Here is a 25,262-nt window from a genome sequence, read left to right as displayed (position 1 = left end):
AGAGCGGGAGCGCCGCCATCCCCCCGGGGCGAGCGGTCGGCGGCTGCCGGCACCTTCGGGCAGCGGGGAGCGTGGCTTTCCCTGACGGGCTGCGCAGCGCAGAGCGGGGCAGGGCTGGGCTGGGCTGCTTCAAGTGGCGGGGGGAAAAAGTAGAAAAAGACCCGTGCAGCAGAGCGCCGGCAGCGGCTGCCGTTAGCTCTGCATCAGCCCCACCACCCTCAGCAGCGGCCCGACGGCGCCCCCCGCCCAAGGGACACCGCGCCCCCCCGCTGCTCCGGGGGCTCCGCTGGCCGCGGCTCCCTCCGCTCCGCGCCCCGCCCCGTTCCGTCCCGTCCCGTCCCGACCCGCCGCGCCGGGGGGCGGGGGGGCTCTGGCATAAATACGGCCTCGAGTGGCGCTCCCGGACCGGCGCGCCTGGGGAGGGGTTCGGCTGCGGCGGCAGCAGCAGGAGAAGCCGCCGCCAGCGCTGGTGGCTTCGCCTGGGAGAGAGTGTGAGGGCCCCCGCTCCGCAACACCCGCTTGGCCAGTGGCTGTCGCTGAACGTCCCGGTCGAAGCCCCCTCTCTCTTCTGATCCCCGCACTCACCCCCTCTGGCACAGCCACTGTCTCCGCCGCCGCCCCCATGGACTTACTGGGCCCTATGGAGATGACGGAGGGCTCCCTCTGCTCCTTTGCAGCCGCTGATGACTTCTATGATGACCCGTGCTTCAACACATCGGACATGCACTTCTTTGAGGACCTGGACCCCCGGCTGGTGCATGTGGGGGGTCTGCTGAAGCCCGAGGAGCACCCACACCACCATGGGCATCACCACGGGCATCAACACGAAGAGGAGCATGTCCGGGCACCCAGTGGGCACCACCAGGCTGGCCGCTGCCTGCTGTGGGCCTGCAAGGCTTGCAAGAGGAAGACCACCAACGCTGACCGTCGTAAGGCTGCCACCATGAGGGAGCGGCGGCGGCTCAGCAAGGTCAACGAGGCCTTTGAGACCCTCAAGCGTTGCACCTCCACCAACCCCAACCAGCGCCTGCCCAAGGTGGAGATCCTGCGCAACGCCATCCGCTACATTGAGAGCCTGCAGGCACTGCTGCGGGAGCAGGAGGACGCTTACTACCCAGTGCTGGAGCACTACAGTGGGGAATCGGATGCCTCCAGCCCCCGCTCCAACTGCTCTGATGGCATGGTGAGTGCCCCAGGGAGGACACCCTGCCACCGAGGTGCCCCCCGGACACTGTTGGTCTAAACCTGCAGGGTGAATTGCCTTCTCCCACCTTTAGCAGCTACCTTCCATACCTCTTCAGGCATAAGACAAAGTGCTTTCTCGTGTCTTGAGCTCCAGCAGCAAAGGGAGGTGGGGGTCCACACATACCAGGATCTCTGGGAAAGAAGAAAAATCTCTTACACACTTTTTTCCTTGGGATGAGAAGTTAGGCAGGTCCTGCTGCATCCTGGGGGAGCCAAGGGAGAGCTGCTGGGGGAGCACCTTGGGAAGCTGCCTGGGATGGGGACATGAGGAGCTACAGGAGCCCTGCCTGTGCTCCTGTAGCTCCTCGGGCATCTCTGTTCCTATCCTTTGCTGTGAATCCTCTAAAGACAGCAGAGAGGAAGGTCCCCGTGGTCATGGTAGTTACAGGGAAACTGATAAGTGTCTTGAGTTTTGTTTTCTGCCATTCATCATGATAACAGGAGGAGGGTCTAAAGCAACAAGAGTTGTTTTTCTTGACCCTTACAAAAAAAAAAGAAATAAAAGTTTGTCTATTTCTCCTCTCAGTTCATCCCTTCCATTTACCAGAACCAGGCAGGAGACCCCAGGCTTTCGAGTCATGTTTGTATGTTATGGGGAGGGGAGAAGAAGGGTGGGTGCCAGAGAGGGTGTCTCATCGCCACATCTTTTCACTGCAACTCTAGGCTCGGACTCTGACTCTGGGGTGGTGGGACATGGTGGCTGGAGTGCAGGACAGCTCTCCGGGGTGGGATATTGACAGACCTGAGATTTATGGGGCTTTTTTTTCTGTGCTCTGGTGGTTGAGTATCTGACATTATGAGATAGTTGGCAGACTGGAGAGAAGACTTACAGATAGGAGTCTGGTTTTTTGTCAGAAAGAAATTTTATTGTGGATTAAAGTATTGCAAACAAATACATTGGTCAATGTTTTGAGGCTTTTTCTGTATGAAATGGAAACGGGAAAAGAAACTAAAATAAAGGGACAAAGAGAGAGGCTTTTTAAGATGAACTTATGTTTGGAAAAACCTTCAAAAATTAAATGAAAAAAAGACTCATTGCCCTTTTGGTCTCCTTGTTGTAAATTGAAGATACATGTAGGGCAGTATCTGATCAAAATGCTGGAAAACCTCATCTTATTTGTAAAGCTAACAGCATTTGATGCAACAGCAATGGTAATTTTCCTTTGGAACAACTGTGCCATGTGAAATATTCTGTGGTGAATCCCCTTTTAGCCAAGTTAAGTTTTGCCTATTCAAAGAAACTACAACTTGATGGCATTTCAGCCAGGACTGGAGCGGTGACGGAGACTAGGGGCTGAAATGCAAAATGGGATAGTTACCGGCATTTCAGTAAAGGCTGTCCCCAGGCAGCGACCTCACCCAGCTTGCTCTCTTTTCCAGATGGAGTACAGCGGGCCTCCTTGCAACTCCCGCAGAAGAAACAGCTATGACAGCAGCTATTACACAGAATCACCAAATGGTGAGTACATGCTGTAACGGCTGTGTGGAACATGGAGACAGGCAGCCAATATAGCAAGCTTCCCCGTGCCTTCTCGTCTCCAGTCGTTTAGCTGACCCCAGCTGGGCTGAAAGAGGAACCTGCCTTTTCAGCCAGCGAGCTGTTGATGCTAGTGGAAGCACTGGATTTTCTCTAGATGTATTTGCAAATATGGGGGTATGTTATAGCTGCATTTCCTGTTTTGCAGATATAACATCTGGATGAAAGTATATTCTTCCCTGCAACTAATTTTAAGTGTTTAACAATGTGTTGCATGAAGACTCTTCTAACTCTACCTATCATTGATCCAAACTGGAGTAATTGACAATTGATTCCAATTGTTCCCTTCCCTTTCTTTGGATTTAAGTAAAGCCCTGGATCCACCCTGCCCCGAAAGTAGCACTTTGGTTGGATCTTTCTTCCATTTTGCAGTCACCATCTCTATTTTCTAATAGTTGGTTTCCTCACCAATATTAATTTCCTCTGAATCTTTACATGCTCACAGATGCATACTGTCAGCCAGTCACTGGGGGTTTATGAAAGAACTACATCCTACTGACGTTAAGTACACATTGGATAAACTGAGCACCTTTTTTGCCTGTTTTTTTAGATCCAAAGCATGGGAAGAGTTCTGTTGTTTCCAGCCTTGATTGCCTCTCAAGCATTGTAGAGAGGATTTCCACAGATAACTCCACATGTCCTATACTGCCTCCAGTGGAAACTGTTGCTGAAGGGAGTCCCTGTTCCTCCCCAGAAGGAGCAAGCCTGAATGACAGCGGAGCCCAGATTCCTTCTCCCACCAACCGCACCCCACTTCCCCAGGATAACAGCAGCAGCAACCCTATCTACCAAGTGTTATAAAGGCAGGTCCAGCAGGACTGCACTGAAAACACATTGCTCCGTTCAGCCACACTCCGAGAACTAAGACTGAAAAGACTTGTTCCAGTTTTAAAATACCACTCAAAATTCCTTCAAATGTATAACTTTTCAAACCTGTATTACTTCAAAATACACGTAGTTATTTATTGGTTGTTAAACTAAAGTTATTTAATATGTCTAGAGATGAAATTGTATACCATGAAATGGCCAATGTTTAATCGGGGTTTTGGGAGAATAGGAACCTGGTTCTTGAATGCAGAGGAGAATATAACAGTAGTGGCATGACAGATTCTTCCTATTACTCCTCTTCTGGCCAAAATAAGGTTGTGGACCATTTTTTATAAAACTTTTTGTATAATTGTAAATAAGAGTTGCTTTGCAAAAAAAAAAAAAAAAAGGGAAAAAATAAAAAAACCCCAACAAAAGCAAAAATTAAAAAACAAAAGGGAAAAAATAAAAAAAAAATATTTAATATTGCTTGGTTTGTTGTGTCAAACTTTATATATTTATACAATGTGGTTGCCAAGAATGTTTTCAACAGTATTCTAAATAAAGACCCTTATTTATAAAATCTGTGGTGATATCTTGACTTTCATTAGGGCTTCTAGAATTACTTGTGCATTTAGGAGTGATACTAAGATCGCTGCCTTGGCAGGAAGAAGATACGGGCTCTGATTCAGCAAAGAAACTAAGAACATGCTTCAGTTGCACTACTTTCAACTACTTTGCATAAAGAAGTTGCTGAAAAGGGGTCTACTTTCTTCATGTTATATCCTAGTGATTTGTAAACTGAGTCTTGCACATGATAGTCATTATTAAAGAAATCTGTAAGGTAAATGAGCATGTTTCTTTTTCTCCCCCCAAAGTTTACAGTTACATTGTAGATCTTGATCTTACAAAGATGTGCTAGAACTAAGAATCACAATAAATTAGGCTCTCCAAATTCCGGTGCAGCTACCAAAACTTAAAGTCATACAACAGTACCTCACAAGACCAGGTACCACATTCTTGGACGAAAATTCAGATTTTTCATTCAATTTCTAATTTTCAAGTATTTGTACCATGTTCATATACTCTCAAGTATTAGAAACTAATTGCAAAGAATTTTTTATCATAAAGTTCAAAGGACAGATCAGAGTTTTTCTCAAGTTCAGGCTGGAATTTAGGCCAAAGATAGGCAGTTTTAATTTGGATTTGAACTTTATGCATCGCTGGCAGCACTACTCCAGGGATTTACTTCTTGTTTAGAGCCTCTCTAAAAATAACCAGTGGCTATGTTTCATTCAGTATATATGTGTAACCTTGCGAGCTTGCCATGAAACTGAAAAATGTTAAGCCCTGAGCAGGCTGTCATTGGTAAGTAACCATCAGGGCATTTCTGTACATTTGGACAAGTATAACCAGCAGCTACAGCCATAGTCAAACAATCCATTTCTTGTCATATCCCTGTGATTTATGGCTTTTTTTAAACATCACAGTAAAAAAAACCCGAAAAACAACCAAGCAAACAAATTAAAAAAAAAAAAACCCAAACCAAAAACCCCAAAACACCCTGAAAGCCAACTTTGATATTGTCATCAGCTCTAAATACGTGATGACAAGAGCAGTCATTGTATTCTCTCTTAGGTGACTATTAAAGAAGGAATTTGTGCAGCTCTTACCTCTTAAGCAGGAAAAAGAAAGGGGGAACAGCTAATTCCATGGGAATGTCTCCCACTCCTTTAGTTGTGGGGGCCTTAAAGATCAGTGCTCCATGCAGAGGAGTGAGTGGCCTTGTGTCGTGAGGAGAGCAAGAACGCACTTGCTTCTCCTTCCTCCTGGGGCAGAGGCATGTTCTGAGCTTGCTGTCTTACTCAAAGCCAGAGGCGGAGGGCAGGTAGCAGCCAGGGAGATTCATTCCTCATCTGAGTGCTTGTGACCATGGTGGATGGTGAGTCAGTGTCAAGGCACAGGACCACTCTCTGGAGCAGGCCAGGCTCCCATGGATTGGAGGGGACTCTGAGGCTGGAGTGGCCCCTCAACATCTTCATCGAAGTCCAACTTTGTAATGGTCTCCCATTGATTTCACTGTGGGCAGAAAACAGTCCAGCCTATAAAGATCAAGCTTACCCCTTTCATTTTTCCATTAAAAGTAAAATTTAAATGAACTTAAGAATGTGTTAATTCATACTAGAATGAATCTGGAGGGTCTCTATTAAAGTTAGAAAAATGCCCCAGGTTAGTTTGAACCATATCTCACTAACTTACAAAAACTAAAGAGACACAGTTGCCTCACAAATCAATGTCTTGTACATCAACAACAAAATTTTCACTGCCTCCAGCACACAGTCAGGCCCACAATGCAAAACATTAAAAGATGCTTTTGTGAAATACTACAGACCTTGCCATCCCCAGACTCTGAGGCGGGTAAAAATACCAATTTTACTGTCATGTAAATGGCAACCAAGAAATCTTTTGCCAGCTCAGGAACTACAGAGCCTCTGTACCTACTGGTAGCACAAAGTTCATGCCTGCCTCACTGCAGCACCCAATTTCTGTGGGACACAATAGGGTGTACCTGGCTGTAAAGCTGGCACGGCAGAGCGGACACGGGGTGCTCGCGCTCAACCATGTACATGCAGTTCCGTGTGAAGTCATGTATATTGCATTTCACTGATTTATTTTAGCAACCCAAGTTTCCACATAGTGATGTTAATGTTACAACAGAGAACAAGCATTTAGCACATCCCAAAATAGATGGATGGATAAAGAAGAAAAAAATATTCACAGATTTCCTATGCAGATCCCACCTTTTCCCCATTGATGTCAGTGAGAAAAGTCCACTGGAGTAAGGCCAAAGAGCGTCTCTGGTGATAAATACATGTTTAAGTTACAACTGTATTTATTTTTTAACTTAAATAATGAAAATATGTTCCCTGTGCAATTTCTTCCTATTTCTAAGGTAATCTATTTAAAACAAATGCCTGGAGTTACTCTACTCCCCTCTGTATCAAGAGGACGACATGTTACTGACAGAAGTATATCCCAGTCTATGGGCAAATATTTCAAAGCTGGAAATATTTAGGTTCAGAGCTTTAGTTTAGTTCCAACAGTGGCAGGGAACATAAGCAGTGCTTAGGAATGGATACAAGACTGATACAACATTTGCAAACTTTGGTTCTCAAATTTGGCTCCTGAAGATGTACTTAGGTGTTTAGGGCTGACCCTACAAGACGAACTGCAGCCCAGCTTGGTCTACAGAAGCACTCCAGCATGAGCCACAAACATACACTAATAGCCTGAAATCATCAGTTTATACCACACAGGTTCCAGTTCAATATTCTGCAGGATGGGGCACCTAAAGAAACACCACCTGATTTAAAAAAAAGTGAATCCCACAGATTGCACTGACATGCAGAGCCTGGGAGAAGCTGGGGGTGACGGCAAACCAGACCGATCCTTTCCCTGAGCTGCCTCAGCAGGACAGTACAGAGTCTGCCTGAACGTGGGCTTGGAGCTTTACACCAACAGTGTTAGAATTGTCTGATGTTTCCTATGGAACACTACTCCCAAAGGGAAAGTTATACAGTTACAAGGAAAAAAAGAAAGGAAAGTAGCTGTCTTTGAACATGAAGATAAGTGTGTATCTTAGGAATTTGGTTTGATTTTATTTGGCAACTTAAGGAAGCCCTACTGGGGCTGCATGACAAAACCAGTATTATCAGTTTATCTTATTCAAAGTATTACTATGGGAAAAGTGAAGAGGAATAAATTTATACCTCACTTATATATGCTAAGTGCTTTGACTTTAAATTTCAACAGGTCATTTGCAAATATGAGAATGAAAAGGAACCTTTTTCCACTTTCAGTATTTCACAACAAAATAGTGCAAGTTGCTGTTTTTTAAAAATAACATTATACACCATTTCTCACATTATCACTGAAGCTGTTACAGAGATTTTTCACATACTGAAAATTCAATTTTAGGTAAGGGAAATATATGAACTATTCTTGGTATATTTTTTCCTTTTAAAATTTTTCACCCCCGTATCTAAATATATTAAAAAGATATTAAGTTGGCAGTTGCTTTGCACCAGATACTGCTCTTTTATACACAAGATAAAGACTCTACAAAACCCCACTGAATGTGGAAGGAAAAACAATTTTCATTTTACATCTGGTATCTTACAGAGACATTTGAAAGGGTCAAATGTGCAAAGGGCTCATTTTGCTCTTAAAAATGGTATTATCATCTTCAGAAGAACTATATCCAAAAGTGAACAGACAAGCAAACATTTGTATGTAATACCACCTGAATCTTAATGAGAAGAAATTAATATTTTCCTTTTGTTTAAAAATTTTTAATTTGTTCCTTGAAATCAGTGGCAAAACTTCCAACTTCAGTAGGAATAGTTTCAAGGTACTGCACGTAATATCTGGGATTGCGTTCACGTAGCAGTGCAAAGCCATGACAAACTCTTTGCTGTGCCCCTTTGCTTGTGCTCTGCTCACTGACCCATTACTATCACAGCCTTTGTATATGCTGATCCCCTGAGCACCACCACACTGAACAAGCTTGCAGGCTTTACTGCTAACCTGATCTCAAAAATACAAACCAGGAACTATCCCCATAATAATGCTGCAAGTCTACAACATTTCCAAAATATGTGGCTGACATGGAGCCTGTGGCAGCAGGAGATGGTATGAAGGTCATTGTGCATAACTTGCATATGGCAATCTTGGCTTTGCCAACAGTGGGTAAAATGGTCTTTGTACAGTCAGAGTGCAAATCTTTGACAACACGATCTGCATTCAGTGTGTGTGAGAGAGTGACACACACTGTGTCACTCTCACACATATAATAATAACGGAAGATAATAGGCACACATGCCAAACATCCCAGAGATCATCTCATGAGGCATACCCGAGTACCTCATTAAGCACCACTTACTAATGCTCCTCAGCTTGCCCTCTCTCAGCCTTTCAAATCACTTGCTTTCCAGTAAAACTGTTGAACAGTCATGACTTTCTCTCCTTGATCTATGCAGCATGCTCCCTTCTCAAAAGGTTTGTTGCACAACTGGGAATGTCATTAAGTGGAGACCAATGTCTGTCCTTTCAATGTTTGAGATTTCAGCGCTAATGAAGGAGAGGACAGTCCCTAGTATAATACAGACGAGCCTCCAGAGAGTCCTTTCCCACCCAGGTCCCACCAGGAATTGGGAACATGTCTGATATAAAGCCATTTGGGCCAGTAGAAGGAACCCAGAAATTTCCCTGCCAACCCAGAAATCTACCTTTTACCTACAGAGGCACTTGTGAATAAAGATCTTAAAATTGTAAGTTTAATAGTGAAAACTGACCTTTCCTGTAACCACAGGGCAATAGAAAACCTCAGGGTTTTCCAAGTAATGCAGTTAACATGGCATTGAACTCACATTTCCTTTCTAAAACCTCAATAAATTTTATCTTCTATATGCATCTTGTAACAAGAGTGCTATTTTATGTAAGACTCAATGAATAACCCCACATTCATCAATAGGGAGGCAAATACTGCATATAAAGTGAAGTTTTCCACTATTTATAAAAAAAAAAACCATTAAAAGCTCTGACAGATGATAATCCACTTAATCAGAAGATTGAGGAGATTGGGATTGTGGTCGGGGTGTTGTTTTTTTGCTTGGAGCCAGATTCACTCAGAGGTCTGTGTCTCAGCACAGTCACCTAGTGTTGCATGTCCATGATTGTAAAAGGGGGTCTCAAGGGAGCAGATCTGGAGATGCTGGATAAAATCATGGAACTGTTGAAACCCTCTGAAATACGGACCTCCCTAATCCAGCTGAACTGACCTTGAGCCGGTTTTTTGGTCCAACAGCAACATCTGCTGGATAAGACATAAATTGCAGTTCTTTCTGAAATTCTCTCTTGGTGAATTCAAAGTTTTGTTTTCTCATATTTCTATTAAGGAAGATTTGTTGGGAGGGAAACAGCAAAAATATTCACGGTCTTCAGACAGCACCTAAAGCCCCATACAATAGGAACAGCAGGAAAAATACGTGGGAAAAGCCAAGCTCTTCCCCACCAAGAGCCTTCTACAGAAACAGATTGAAAATTGTAGGAATAGTATGGGGCTTTTTATTACTGCAAGAATTTTGGGGTTCCACTCTATTTTTGTTTGCTTTAAGTAAAAAAGAAAGACAAAAGGTAAGAGAAAATGGAAGATCTCTGAAGGCACTGTAAGACCTGTGCTGCAAGCAATGGTCCTTGGGGAGATAAGCTGCTTACCAGAAGGCAGGTGGCACAGATGCACAGGAACAGATGATGACAGTGGGACCATTATGCGATTCTCTGCTGGCCAAGTCCCTCAGTAGGAAGCAAATCATCTTGGCATGCAAGGTAACTCCCACCTAACATGCAGGTGTAGAAAGAACAAGCTGAGAAACAGTCTTGCATATTTGGCAAGACCATTTGAAGCCACAGAAGGGAGAGGTAAGCAAGCATAGAGGCAACATACCTAAAGATCATCTACCTTATACTCTGGCCATTAAACATTCGTTTCTTTCACATTAATGCTTTACTTTTGAATCCTAAAATGAATGCACTTGGCTGACTGAAAGACAAAACCTGGAGAACTTGTATTTTATCTGTGGCTTGGGATTCATGCTCTGTGAGGACAGAAGGATCCTCATGATTCAATGACAGCCAGTGTGTGCAGAACTCTGTGTCTGACTGACTGTTGGGCCATGTTTTTCAGTGACAATCCATCACATTTGGGAACAAATGTCCTGCAAGACCCATTCATCCAAATCATGGTCATTTTCTTACCTATGATTCTGTTTCAAGTCAGGGGTTTCGACTGTCGCTGTGAGGCAGACTATTACAATCCTGCCATTTTTGAGAGTTTGTTTTTAGTCAGCTGCTTACAGAAGAGAGTCCCTGGGCCTGTACTGGTAAAGCAATACCTTTTTGTTACAAATGTCTTGACTTGGTCTTATGCCACCTGTGGGTTTCGTGAGGCTGAAGCCTAGACAATCCATGTGCCTATGAAACTAAGAGGTACATTTTATTGCTACTTGCTGCAGTTCGAGTGGAAACTACATTATTGCAATCAATAAGCAATATGTATGGGGTTTTTTCCAGACCACTGGAGGGCAGCATTTCTATAAAAAAGAGGACATGGACATAATTCCTTTAGTGCATACATGTGGGTTGTTGGTTTCTTTTTTCCCTAAACTTTTATATCCAAGTCTTCCTCAATTCAGGTACAGAGTCTCATTTCACACCAAGACAACTGAAATGAATGAGGTGAATTCCTACGTAGTGTAAATTCATCATTTTTATTGGTAGTTGACACAATATTGCTATCCTTATCTGTTGGAATTAGCACAGCAAGTCCAAATTCCTGGCTTGCAAAGATGTCCTTCTACGTGAAAAAAACACAGGCTTTTGTGCCTATATGGCAAGATATCCCTATAAGTTGCCTAAAGTCGGTTAGGATGAAGACTATCTTCTAGTAATGCATTTATATAACAGCTTGTAGAGGGAGTCCTATTCTTCAAACAGGGCATGTAACGCTCATATTACAGATACAATATCATAGAAGTACAAATGTATGCAGGGAGGAACATGTGTTGTACTGGTCACTTCATTCCTTTTGGAGGGGAAGTACGGTATGTGCTGAGCACACATACTCTGCGCTCTCAAAAGACTGTCCTCTACAGAACTAGACACGTGAAACAGCCTGCACTTTAAAGCCAGCTGCACAAAATGAAGTCCCAAACATGCCTTTCAAAAGCTTCATAAATGCCAATTACATTAAACGATATGAAAAAAGCAACAAAGTAATGTGCCTAATTAACAAAGCTAGAGATAGAGCCAGCCATTTGGTTTGAAGTACTTCCAAGAGAGACGTTAAAGCCAGTGGCCAGAGCAACTCTGGAAGAAATAAATTAGCATGCTGGGTTAATATTTCAAGCTCTGTGGGAGTAAAAAGTGCATGTGGTGAGGGGAAGCAAAGGTAAAAAAAATTGCAGGGTGCTATTTTGTTTGTTTGTTTGCCAAGGACACGTTAGCTTTTGCTATTTAATATTCTTCATGGTATGCTAGAAAATATGCAAGAAGACATAAAAGTATCAGCATTGTGTCACCAGATTTCCTAAATTTATCTTTTCCCTACCTGTTAAATCTTAGCTCAAGGTCAAGAGAAACCACTACTTTGAATGAATAAATTATGGGACACACACATTCACGAAAATACATTAGCAGTTTTCTTTTATCTTTAGTACTATGAACAACCACAGCTTACAGATTCCTCTCACCACAGGACTTCTCTGAGAAACAAGCTCCAGTGGCTTGTTCAGAAAATGCCAAGAACATGTCTCTTGTTCCACAACAGTTTTTTTGTCCTCATAGCAAAGAACCGAGTGATAGCTGTCTGGTTCTAAATCTTAAGATATCTGTCATTGGGTAAGCTCAGGCCATCACAAACTCCCAAGTTCCAGCAAGTACTGTGGCTTGAATCCTTTCCAGTACTCATCTGCTGGCAGCTGTTTCCGTCTGCTCCTTCTTGAATGGTTCTGCTTAGTCCCTAGGGAAAAGCAGGAAGATTGTCACACGCTGAACTTGCTTGTTGGGATCTGGCTGCTCATGTTTTACCTGAATCTGTCATTTCACCTTGTCTGCTCTGTGGCCTTTTTTTTGCAATAAGAATTCTGAGTGCTGCTGTGTATCAAAGGCAAAAAAAAAAAAAAAAAGGCTATTCCTCAGATGTGGATGACGACACATTATTCCTTCTTTTAAGTACAAATAATTATTATTAAAAAGAGATATGGAAAAGAATGATCGGTTTACTTAATCCCTACAGCTGCTATATATGTAGTGATTCCTGCATGTATGCTTTGTAGCTGAAGCAACATATCCTTTGTTATGTATTTGCTTTGTGGTGAGTGAAGGCATATGCCCTTCAAGCCCTCCACAACCATGACCATTACCTGGGGCCTTTTTTTGTTTGGTTTTTTTTGTGGTAAACCACACAATGTAGAAAGAGAAAAAAAATCAAAACCAACATCTGTTTCCATGTCTTCTATTTTAGACACCAGCACTTACATTTCCAGACTTGCAGCTGAACCTTTAGGAACTTTGGATGGCTAAGCAAGTGTCTATGCACATAAGGCTCCTCTATTAATCTGTCCCATTGTTTTTTATGTACTTGTTAACTTGCTATCAAAAGACTAACATTAATTGACCAGAGTGAATTAAAAGATTTTACTTCTTCTTAACCAAGATGATTAGTATTATATTTTCAGCTCAGAAAAATCTAATTCGTATTTTGATATATCATCTCTAGCCTGATTTCTAACTGGACCAAATCCTCTTCAAATCTCTTAGGCTTTCAAAGAGGTGTGGCTGAAAATGAAAACCTTTTTTTCTCCTTCCAAAGTATGTCGAAGTACATCCCTAAATACAAGCAACATTCTGCAGATCCTCCTCAGTTTTAGCTTGGGGAGGGGAGAAATAGTCAGTAAGACAGGCAATATAACATTGAAACAAAGCTGAGGAAGAATCCATTATCAACCCAAATGTAATCATCTGGATTTCTTCCTAACTAGAATTACACATATTTGTGGATACATAGGCAAAACCACCTCCTAAACATACATTCAGGAAAACTGACAGTACTTCCATTGACTTCCCACATCACCTTTTCTGTGGTGCAACGTCCTTTTGAGAATACATCTCTCTGCCTGGGTTATGCAGTGATCAAACTGGGCTACAGAAGCACAGCACCACTGTAGTACTTCTGAATAAAGACCTTGTTATATCCTGAAGGGTTCTTAAGGGCTTTGGCCTGATAAAGCAAATAAGAAGCTAAAATACTTCTAAATATATAACAGAGAATGCAATCTTTTTCTCTGCTTTTTAGCAGGCAGGATGCCTATAAGCTAGAGAGTAATTTTAAAAGAACTTGTACAAGTGTATTTTATATTTTATTATGATCTGAAAAATTCCACAGAAAGAAGGCCTTTATTATGGTTTTGAGAGCTGGGCACCCCTTTTCTCTCATCTCTTCATAGGAAAGACAATAAACATGCTGTTGTGGGCTCTCTTATAGGGTAGGAATCCATCCTAGAAGCACAGAAAAGTCCAACTGTGCATGAGAACAGAACACATCTGAAGTAAAGCCCACTTATGATTTCTTCTTGGCCAACTCTGAACATCTTGTGCTACTGCGATCTTTCTCTGCTTCCTCATTATTCCCCAACCCCTTCTACTTCTGGAATACCTAGAGGCAAGAAATACAACTGCAAAACCTGGCAGAATCTACAGATGAATCAGACTGAATCAGTAAACAATGACTAAAAGCTCAGTGTCTTAGGAACAAGCGTATCACTGTGCTTCTTAAGCTAAACCGTTTAAATACAAACCTGCTGCAAATCCTGTATGTTAGCAGCATTCCCCGCCACCATTTGGAGGTACAACCCTTTTGTACAGAAGGCTTTCCCAGGCCCTGGAAACTCTAAGTAGAGCATCTTCCTATTCCCTGGAGAGCACAGACCATTCATTGTATCTCAGAAATGGAAGGCTGAGGACAAGCTAACAGAGGTGCCATTCTTTCTCTATTTGCCTTGATGTAGCGCTCAACACCTCATTTAACTGGAACAAAAGGCTGCTGTTATTATTGAGCCAAGCCAGGATCAGGAAATCTGAGTTCCCAGCAGCTGGCCCAAGATTGGCATCAGAAGGTGGATTCTGCTTTCCATTCACTCACACTTACATTGCATAAATCTTGGTTATTGACAAAAGAAAGATAGGTTTCATCTTTGGTGCTAATTATTAAACTAGCATCACTGGAACTATTATACTTTGTATCTCTTCACATGGGGTATACAAAGAATTACTTCAACAGGATTAAATGTCATATTTCATGGGACTGGCTGCATAAATATTTACAAAGCTAGAGAACACCAAAGACATCTCAGAGTTACTGATTCATGTCAATTATTGAGAAGCTGGGTTAATCAAGGGATTTAAACAATGCTTTAAACTTTGAGTCAGCATTATTGAGACTTATTTGAACTACTCTTACCTTCTGACATCCAAAGTTTTACAAACCATTTATAACAATAATGATTTACAGGCTATTTTCCCATCTGCTTGTCTGAGAACATTTCAGTCACTAGTAGAAACTCAGAGTAGGCTGGAGAAGTAATAACAGATGTGGAAAGTGAATCATTCAACAAGAATAAAGTTCTCATTTCAGTTAAAAAAAAAAAAGTTCTAATTATCTTTTTGTAGGAAATGTTCTAATTATTTTTTTTTGTGGTTAAATGAAAAAGATATACTTGAGGTGCTGAGAACTGCATGCCTTGTTCAAGAAAAGACTAGCACCTCCTGTTGTGTATTCTGTATATAGTATATGTGAAATGCGTATGTCTGTATCTATGTGTTTGTGTCTGTTGCTATGTTCATGCACCTGCAAATTGGCTGAGATTTTAAAAACGTAGTGACAGCATTAGTAGAGTTTTGTTTTCAGAAAAAGCTGACTAGGCCACTCTCAGAAAGTCAAGGACATTTTAGGACTCCCCCAAACAAATAATCTAATAAAATAAAGCCAAATCATTAGTCATTTCTGAAACTCTAGAGTACATGGTAGGAGTTAAATAGCTCAGAGCTATGGGCGCTCCTTTACTCTCTTACATATGTAGATTTAGAGCCTTCAGAATGACTGCAATTAGCTCACAGTAACATATATTTAGCTGCTTCCATAAGCACGTTTTTTGTTATGTGTTGACATGAATCTTCCAACAGTCTAAGTTGAATTTTCCTTGTCAGCAGCTGCTTGTTGTGCTGGATCACACCTAGACCAGCACAAAGGTGACAAGAGACAAATCTACACCCTTCCTATAACTACACATTGTAACAAAGTGGTACATTAGCCAAGCTGTATGCCTAATTTCAGTTACTTAAAGTAGATTTTGCTGTGATTTAGCCCCATCATTTCTTAAGGAACAGTTATTTCTATTTTGGGGAACGCCTTATCAAAGACAAATCCTGACACTTTTACTACAACCTTGACTAGAATGTCATTTCTGTATATCTAGAAACTCACACTGTTTCAGATCAGTGTATATACTCCAAGAGAAGCACAGTGCCTGACGCAGACCAGCTATGTGCTAGATTCAAGCAAGTGCCGGGTGTAAGACAGACAGCCGAACAGCTGTTTGCAGTGCTTACAGTTTGCAGTCTCTCTTGCCAGGAAGGAACAATCTTCTCTTTCCGTACAGGGAAGACAGTTTCCCTACATGAAACCTCCACAGTCCTTTAGCAAGCAGCAGAACAATTCTGCCAACACGTTGCGTTGCTCATGTGCACCAATCCAGTCACCACATTTACTCAGTTCCTTCTCCCATAAAGTTTCAGCAAGACCAAACATATTCAGGTGGGAGTTTCTCTTAGTTAATGGAGTAAAGACCAATGATGATCACTAACGTATCGCAATATTACTTCAGTTTTTTTCCCAGAGCAACTTCCATTTATCTCAGTTTGATATGCATCTGTGTAACACTGATGTTTCTACACCAGCACTCTTTCTGAAGGATCCTAAAGAGATTTGCAAAACAGAAAGAACCTTCACTCACAATCAAATGTTAGCCCAGCATGAATGGATGGAGAACAAAATGCAACCCAGCAGGCAGAGCATAGTAAATGTTTCTCAGCTCACAGCAAAGCCATGCAACAGTTGAAGAACATACAGGAAAATGAAGTACATATTCAAGCAAAACTTAGGTAATTAAGAAAAAATCCCTAGCTACATCTAGATTAAAGTTCAGGAACTAGAATTCAGTTATAACTTCTGCTGCTCTAGCTACCCTCATTAAAAGCAGCATGACTTCTTTGAATCAGGCTTTGGGCTACACAGCCCTTGAGACATGCAGAACTTCTGTGACTCCCTCAATCAACTTTAAGCACCAACCATTTTCTCCTCCATTCTCATTCTTTCCATGGAAGGCTTTTGTCCCACTATTGACAGTTCAAAGGGGTAAATCTAACCTTTGAGAAAAGTAATATAATCTATGCAACTGCAGCTTGCTTTGTTTTAAACGATTTTCAAGGACAAAGTGAGTACATTATATGCTGAAATGCATCTCAACTTTCCATTTGAAGACCTCAAACCAAATGATTTACAGGGATCAATATTAACAGGTAGAGCAATTCACAGCATGATGTAATCTAAAACTGATAAAGAACTGCACTGAAATACTGTTGAGTTGTCATGAATTTGATACAAGAGAGCGCAGGCTGAATTATAGCATTCAAGCATTGCAAAAGTGGTGTTCCAGCCCTAGCTGCCTTTTGTTTTGAGATTGTAACTCTTACAAATAAATCTCTCCCCCTCAGCTTCCTCCAGCTTTAGAACATTTTGAATGTGCTCTCCAGTTGCATGCAAAGTCACAGGTTCTCTGAACATCTCTTTTCCCTCTTTATATTGTTGCATTTGTTAGGATTGAGCAGCAAGTTTTTCATAATAACCCTTTTCTTTGAATATAAACTGGCCAATGAACTCAGACCTAGGCTTAAATTTCAGAAGTGAATGGTTCATTAGCTGTCACCTTTGTTGGTAACCTCACTAGGAACCTCAGTAAATGAAGAGGATAAAGAGGTGTGCAGAATGAGATACTCTTGGTATACTAGTGAAGCCTCAAAGCATACAGCAAAGCTTTCCTATGTGCTTTCTGTGCCTATACAACAGTCTGTGATTTTGATCTGTCAATCCAGCATCTTCCATAAGTGGTGAAGTGTCTTCATGGGGGGGGAGGGGGGAATGTGTGAAATCACTCCAAAGTTATGGGTTACTAAGTTTAGGAATATTAGGGAATACATAGTCATCTCCCACACTGAGAAGAAAGCTCCTTGGGAGTTAGATTGGAAATCACTGCAGTTCTTAGCTAAAGCAGTAAGCAGAGAGCAGGGGGATTAACAAATGAATAGCATGTGAACCCACAAGCTATTTTTTTCTTTGCAGACATAATTTAGACTTCTGTCTGAAAGACAACCTACCTTTCATCGTATATTATTACCCTGAAGCGCAGGGCAACAAAGGTGATCCCAGGAAACCAGATACAGAGGTGAAAGAAGGACTTACTCTTCCTGTGTCATCAGAACACAGGAGACAGTGGAGTGACCTAACACGAGTGATAAAATTAGTAAGGGGACTTGCTCTTTTTTCTGCTACACAGTAGTTTAGAAACTAAAATAGATCTATGGCTTAAAGCTATTCCTTCACTGTCATCATTAAAAATGTTGATTTAGAAGAACAGCTAAGGTTATAAGTAGACCCAATGACTTTAACAGGACTGCTCAAAGCGCATACATACTCTCCTGGGTAGTAGCTGTGCAACTTCGGCCTCTCTGAAGGCTCCCACAAAGGCCTTTCTAAACTCTACAGCTTGTGCCAGGTTTTGGTCAGCCCAGCTCAAGGTAGATGATCATCAAAATCTCTCACCAGTTGTGAGAATCAGCTCAGGAGACAAGATGTAATTCCAAGGCTAATGTTTTTCAATGCATTTAAGAATTTCTGATAACATTACCTGCTGCTGCTGCACCAGAATCCTTTTTCAGACTGTGAACTATTTGAACAACCTACCACCTCCGTGCCTCCCACAGAGGCCTCCAAGCACTAGTGAAGTTGGTTTAATTCTTTTTAGCAAGTAAAACTTAATAAGCTTAGAGCTTCTACAGTTGTGGATGTGACCAGAAAGACCCACTGGCCTAGGATTTACAGGTCCTTAAATCTCTTTCCTGGGTAGCCTGCCTTCCTCAGCCTTCATAACCTAAAATAACAATAGATATCACAGAAAAAAGTAGATAATTCCTGGATTTATATATCCACCTTCAGATTAAGTCCTCCCTGCTTAACTTCTCTTCCCAATGCAGAGAAGACACTCATCAGGGAAGTATAGAGAGGACTGCTCTCCATTGACAAGGGATCTAAACTTTTACTCAGTCTTCAATTTCATTCATTCTTTAACTCCACTGAAGTCAATGGCATCGTATGAGTGACCAAAAGCATGATTTTGCCTCTTCAAGTTATTGTATTGTGTCTCAGATAAGCCTAAAAGCATAGAGGAGACACACAGCTATGCTGAAACCAAAAAGACTGAACATGGGTTATGGCTGACTGGGTCAAGTTCATTTGTACATTCAGCTCACGTACACAGGGGACTGTATATCCCATTATAGCCTTGGAATTCTTTGCAGAGTGAGGGGAGATCCTTCGGCATCCCAGCACCTGAAGATGGAAGCTTATAGCTTAAGATATCAAGTCTGCTTATTCTGCAGCCAAAAAGAATCTTTAAAAACATCAACTATAAACCAGAACAAAAAAGAGTTGTAATATTGTTATTCTTTCATAGGACTAAGGGGGTAGAAGTACCACTATACAGTTTGGGATTAACCAAACTTCCGTGGAAACTTTTTACCTGTAAATTAGATCTTTGAAAATTATTTGGTGTTTTTTGTCTACCATAGTCCAAACATTACCAATTATGGAGCTGTTTTTTTAACTAAACCAGAATTTTATGTCACTGTACGGCAGGCTTAAAGCAAAACTTTGCTGATACACAGCACCTGCTGGACTGACTTATATTATTCATTATGTATAAATCAGGAACTGCGTATCTGGTGGTATCAACTACCACTAACTAATTAAACAAATGCAAATCATGCTGTAATCTACAGTGCAAAGCAGAGTCTTTGTATCTTCATATGCAGTTATGTTGTGCCACAATCCTTGTTTAATAGATATTATTTTTCTAATACTTTCCTCTCTCAAACCTCAAGGTAAGCTTCAAACATGAAGTTATCTCTCATTTTCCACATCAAAATAATGTATAAATTTCACATTTCAATTTATATTTCTAAGAGAGCTTCCCATTTCAGCGGCTGTCTTGCTTTGGATCTCACAGTTCCTGCTTGACAATCAATCTCTGATTTGGGGCCCTCTCACATGTGTTTTGAAATAGCCAACTCTTCCGTGCCTACCAATGCTCCTTTATCAATTACAGCCTTAGTATCTTCAAAGAAACCTCATAGGTCACTTAAGCGAGGCCTCCTCACCTGAGTCTGCGAAAACTACCTTTAAACAAGCTTTCTGGGTTTTAACATATACTTTCAGATGACTTCTAAGGTCCTGTATCATGCCTGGATAAGTCACTGATGTGGGATAAGGTAACATGGAAAGCAGGAGCTAATGACCTGGGAAAGAGTCTCTACAGCTGTGGATGTGACACGAAGGACACACTGGCCTAGGATTCACAATCCTTAAACCTTTTTCCTGAGTCACCTGCCTTCCTCAGCCTTTGTAACTCTCCGAACCTACCCTACAGTGCTTTCCCATTGATCCTCAGATCTGTTATTATCAGAAGTAGTGACTTACTATGATTACAAAATAATTGTCACTTGTATTATTTCTGTCAATGAGTCATCATTCTCTTTTCCTTTCTTAATGCCAAGCTTGAGTTCACAGACCTGCCCTCACTTCCCTTTGTGCCCTCTGTCTGGCAATTCTCAAGGATTTTAGACAGCATTTCTGTGCTTGTGATTCTCGTATTTACCCCTCTGTCATCAACCTTTCTGCCTCTGCCTGGCATCTCTTCCTGGAGATTTTGTCATCAATTTATGCTTGCTGAGGTGCAGGGTTACACTGGTTTAGCCTCACCTTCCCTTTTCTCCTTCACTACTGACAGCAACAACATACCCCCATCTCCACTATCCCCCCTCCCTTTCCTATGAGTTGCACACAGGTCCTGGCACCTTCCTTCTACCCCACCAGCTTCAAGACCAATCTGTTATCATTTTCACAGACAAATCTGCTGTTTAGGCCTCTACTACAACTACTGAAAAGTTCTCTTCTCTACACTCCAAACATAAAATGTTCCTTTGCAACCTGAGGAAGATGTGGATGACCAAACACCTCTCACAAACCTGACCACATCACTTGCTCCTTAGCAGCCCTCCACTTGTTCTTCATCTGATGTCCTACTTCAAGGCCCAACCTAACTGCATTCCCCCAGTCTACCCTCTTCTGTTGAGCCCCATGTTGTCACCACCACTTCTGCACTCCCACAGCATTTCTCAACCATATACCCTTCAATCATCTGTTTCTCCACCTCATCCGCTCATGGTGGCACAACCTGCCATGGTTCATCCACAATGGCTCAGCTTTCCAGGCTCTCTTATAAGCCCACTCCTCCTCAGATGCTAGCAGCAAATAAAACACAGAACATGTCTACATACCTCTGTTACTTCCCTTCCACACCACCATCTCCCTGCTGTTCTTCAAGCTCCTTGCAAGGCAGAAACATGTTTTCTGTAGATGTGAAACTTCTCTCAGCATTCTTTGTGAACTATTGGGAATAGAAAAGAATAAGCAACATGAAGGCAAATTGCAACCTCCTACCAACCCAGGTGTTAGGGAAGAAACAAGTGAACAGTAGAAAAAATGGAAGAAAAGATGGATAAATAGAGCAGGTGTATGGGACCATGTAAAAGCACGATGCAGTAGGACACGCAAATCTCATCCCTGCTCATGATGGGAGGAATTTATGTCTGGGGAGATGTTGAATTTTGCCCTTCAGTGCATCCAGTCCAGGAAGGACGAGAACAGCCATGACTGACTTCAGCAGCGCTAGAGAGGGTCACTCTGAGGTGAGTGCAGGGCACCACGGGCAAACCCAGCGCTTCCCGATGGGGATCCTCGTTCGGTGCGACCATCGCGCCGCTGAGAGGAAGAGGTCGGTTACCCAGGATGTGAGCGGAGGGCGCTCTTCCTCCACCCGGGGGTACCGGAGCAGGGAGCCCTGCCCCGGCACCAGTACGGAAGTACTCGATGTGGCGGCCGAGGGACCGCGGGGGTCGGGGCGGCGGCGCGGCCGGCGCTAGGACCTGTGGAGCGGCGGCGGGGCGGGAGCAGCGCGCCTGCGCGGCGCTGCCCGGCGAGCGGGTGGGCTGCACCGAGCCGCCCGGCGGCAGCGGCGGCGACAGCGGGAGGAGCCGCGGGAGGAGCAGCGGGCGCGCCGCGGGTCCCCGCCGGCAGCGCGCTCCACCCGGCCGCAGGGGCGGAGGCGGCGCGGCGGGAGGGCGGTGCGCGGCGCTGTCCGTTCAGCACCGGCGGGCGCCCCCGCCCCGCTCCGCCCCGCACCGCCCGGGAGGGCGCGGGCACAGCCCCGCCGTACCCCCGCGGCGGCTGCAGCGGCACCGGCGCCCCGAGCACCTGCGGGCAGCGCCGGCGCCGCGATTTTCCTCCCTTTTTCTTTTTCCCTTTTTTTTTTTTCCCTGTGCTGTTGGCCACGTCCAACCAGGGAAGGGCCCTCCCCCTCCGGCACGTCCCCGCGCCCCGGCACCGCAGCGCCCGCGCTCCCGGAGCATGGCCCCCCCTGCCCCTGCCCCTCCGCCGCGGCTGCAGCTACCGCGGCCCCCGAGCGCCTGACTTCAGACGAAGGCGGTGCAAGCGCCGGGAGCCGCCGTCAGCGGCTGCCCCTCGGAGCGGCCAACGGAGACCCGAGCGGGGCCGGTGCCCCTCATCCCCGCGGGCCTGGATCGGGGCTCGGCTTAGGCACCGACTGCCGCCGAGCAGCCGTCCCCTTACGGGCTTGCTGCCTGCCGTGCTTGCTTGGATGAGTCTGCGACATGCCTAATAAGAGACGAGATGGGCCAGGGCGACGAGAGCGACCGCATTGTGATCAACGTGGGAGGGACTAGGCACCAGACCTACCGCAGCACCCTACGCACCCTGCCCGGCACGCGGCTGGCCTGGATCGCCGAACCCGATGCCCACAGCCACTTCGACTATGACCCCCGCACGGATGAGTTTTTCTTTGACCGGCACCCAGGCGTCTTTGCCCACATCCTGAATTACTACCGCACTGGCAAGCTGCACTGCCCCGCGGACGTGTGCGGGCCCCTGTATGAGGAGGAGCTGGCCTTCTGGGGCATTGATGAGACCGATGTGGAGCCCTGCTGTTGGATGACCTACCGGCAGCACCGCGACGCCGAAGAGGCTCTGGACAGCTTTGGTGGGGCACCCCTGGATAGCAGTGCTGAGGATGGAGACATAGACGGCACCGGAGACTCTGGTGATGGTGAAGAGGAGCTGGAGATGACAAAACGCCTAGCACTTAGTGACTCCCCAGATGGCAGGTCTGGGGGCTTCTGGAGACGGTGGCAGCCCCGCATTTGGGCGCTCTTTGAGGATCCCTACTCCTCCAGATATGCAAGGGTAAGCTATGCAATCAGCACGCTCATCAAAACACTCAAACCTCCCTTCAGCCCCACTTCCTCCCAGCATCATCAGGGTTATCTCTGCTGTCACAGCTGAGCAGCCATCCATGTGTGTGGCCATACAAAAGTCAGGCATGGGCAATGGGGACATAACCCACGCTCTCAAGCAGGCCCCATACATGGAGCACGAGTGGACACCAAGGCATGAGCTCGTGTACTCATATGTGGGCTTCAGGAGGGCCTTATTGTCTAACAGGCTCCTAAAAACCCAAAAAGCCCGGGGCAGGGTCCCATTCACGGGCCAGGGAAATCTCCATTATACCAGGTAATTTCCTTCCATGTAGATTTTTATAGTCAGTTCCCAGTAAAGACAGACACCTTGTCCAGCCCTCATTTGAGCTAACAGCTGTCTCCCCTTTACAAGATGGAGAAAGGATCATGGGAGCAGGCAGTCCCTGGGCAACCAGGGGATTTGGAGAGTTTCTCGGCCTGGACTGGAAAGGGAGTCTGTTCCTTTCTTTTTCCTCATACATACCAAGTTAAATATTTATGACCATGCTTCTCTGAGAATGGGTAATTCAGCTGCTCACTTACCTCCTCACTCTGCCTTTTCCCTTGTGGGAAATGCAAAGTATTAATCAGAGGAGAAGGTTCATTCATGTAGAAGGGATACCGTGTTTGACGGGTTTCTTGCCTGGCTACTGAAGGACAACTCCTCCCCTCCTGGTGCCTGCAGTTGTTTTGGAAAGTGAATGCACACTGGTGCAGTTCACAGCGTAGCTGTGGATAAAGATGGTCTTTAACAGTCACCCGACTCCTCTAAGTAGGTACCTGTCATGCTATTACATATGAGGATAATTACATTAATTAGGGCCTGATTCGGCTTCTGAAGTCAAAAGTAAAGAAAACCTTTACTTCAGGAGCAGCAGCAGGATTCAGTCCTAAGATAACCATATTGATAAGCAAGAAAACAGATGAAGGATAGCGCCTTTGCAAAGAAATTGGTTTGGGTAGATTTTACTCCTCTTTTAGACATACCTTTGTTACAGCATAATTGCTGCTAGCCCTCAGTAGGGATGAGTGGTGCTTCGGTGTGGGAGGATGATCAGTGTTCCTGAGGAGGATCAAAGAAGTGAGATCAGATTAGGGAGCAAATTGGACGGACGGAGGAAAGGGAAGTGGAAATGCAGAGAGCAAGGACAGGGGAGCTGTTGTATGAATGGGTGGTGGAAGAGCAGCTGCTGGAGACTTGAGGTCTGAGGGGAGATCTTCAGCCGGGAGCCGCCAGGTCTGCAGACTGAATGAATGGGGAAAGCTGGAGCAGAGCCTGGAGTTATATCTTGGTGCATTTCTACAGATTCTTGTTTGCATACCCTTTGGAGACTTCCTCCCTGAACAAAGAAGTTAATATTTTAAATGAATTCCTTTAAACAGCATAGGGGATAAAGGAATAATAAAATATTTACCATGAGATGAAAGGATGATGCTGTTGAATTGCAGCTTTCAAATCCCTGATTTCTGCCAAGGGAACATGGAAACAGAGGGAAGGCTGGAGGGTATCCTTCAAAAGGCTTAGTTAGCTTCCTTTAATCAAGCCCAATGTTAGCAGGCATTGATTTGAATAGCAGATCTCTGGTGTCCAGGAATCTGTTGGTAAAACACATTTCAAGTCAAAGCAGTGTGCTTGTCCAGGATTTTGTGAAATGGTCCAAAAGGCAAAGTGATAATGTCCCAATGAAAAGGATACAGAGCCTAAAAAACCCTTCTGCTTGGAAGCAGCGTGGTATTTTAGGTTGGAGGACAAAATCTATAACGAATATTAAGAGTCTTTGTGATGTACAAGCTGGAATTCTAGGAGGACATAAAATCCATTTTCTAATTCTTTATGGGTATTTTCATTTAGGAGTAGGCATTTTATAAAATGATTCAGGTTGTGGTTTTTTTGCAGTGGATGTTATGCCGTTCGTTCACAATTACATGTGTGTACCTGGTAGAATTCAACCCTTGATTTACTTTTAACTCATTCTTTCCTTAAAGTATTGTTAAACTAGAGAAATATGAATTCTGGGCAAAGTTGAAGTGTATACTGAATATTTCATGGCTTAAATATGATTCTTTAACTTGTATCTATGGAGATGTAGGCCTATATGCATTAATACTTTGCATGAAGGAAGATGGCTTTCATCATCAACACATGCATACAGTGTCCATTAAGAAGACATTATAAGACACTTAACATTTTCTAATAAAAGCCATATGTTATGGTTATGGATGTAAAAAGAGATGGAAGGTTGATTTATGCTCCTGTAACCTAACACAGACATTGCAAAAAGATCTCAAACTCAAAGTAGCTAATTTACAGTAAAATAATTGATAGCATCATTAAAAAGTGCATGGTATATTA

At 43.8% G+C, this 25,262-nt stretch overlaps 2 protein-coding genes and 2 long non-coding RNA genes across 9 annotated transcripts in view; 2 read left to right on the top strand and 2 right to left on the bottom strand.

Moving 5' to 3' along the window:
* Nucleotides 1-605: 605 nt before the first annotated feature.
* MYOD1 (myogenic differentiation 1) lies at nt 606-4,004 on the top strand. Its single transcript, XM_030485241.1, has 3 exons — nt 606-1,183; nt 2,626-2,704; nt 3,333-4,004. The coding sequence occupies exons 1-3, from the start codon at nt 623-625 to the stop codon at nt 3,581-3,583; spliced, it is 891 nt and encodes a 296-aa protein (XP_030341101.1). The 5' UTR covers nt 606-622; the 3' UTR covers nt 3,584-4,004.
* A 1,108-nt stretch (nt 4,005-5,112) lies between these two features.
* On the bottom strand, nt 5,113-21,602 carry LOC115607678. The gene is made up of 4 exons (XR_003991316.1): nt 21,382-21,602; nt 20,876-20,985; nt 9,866-12,167; nt 5,113-5,668 (listed from the first exon to the last, which is right to left on the bottom strand). It is a non-coding gene; the product is annotated as an uncharacterized LOC115607678 (long non-coding RNA).
* The window catches only part of KCNC1 (potassium voltage-gated channel subfamily C member 1), a 131,086-nt gene continuing 127,417 nt past the window's right edge, over nt 21,594-25,262 (top strand). For all 6 annotated transcript variants that reach the window (XR_003991315.1, XM_030485238.1, XM_030485235.1 and 3 more), the window contains exon 1: nt 21,594-22,856. Coding sequence is in view for 5 of the 6 variants with exons in the window: in XM_030485238.1 (XP_030341098.1) it covers nt 22,287-22,856 (570 nt within the window). In the remaining variant the exon portion in view is untranslated. The remainder of the gene's footprint in view (nt 22,857-25,262) is intronic.
* LOC115607680 lies at nt 22,589-24,557 on the bottom strand. The gene is made up of 3 exons (XR_003991318.1): nt 24,325-24,557; nt 23,897-23,972; nt 22,589-22,730 (listed from the first exon to the last, which is right to left on the bottom strand). It is a non-coding gene; the product is annotated as an uncharacterized LOC115607680 (long non-coding RNA).

This window comes from Strigops habroptila, chromosome 4 (genome assembly GCF_004027225.2).
Source record: "Strigops habroptila isolate Jane chromosome 4, bStrHab1.2.pri, whole genome shotgun sequence".
Lineage (NCBI taxonomy): Eukaryota > Metazoa > Chordata > Aves > Psittaciformes > Psittacidae > Strigops > Strigops habroptila.
The sequence above is the reverse complement of the archived record's forward strand: the minus strand, read 5'-3'. Positions and strand labels throughout refer to the sequence as shown.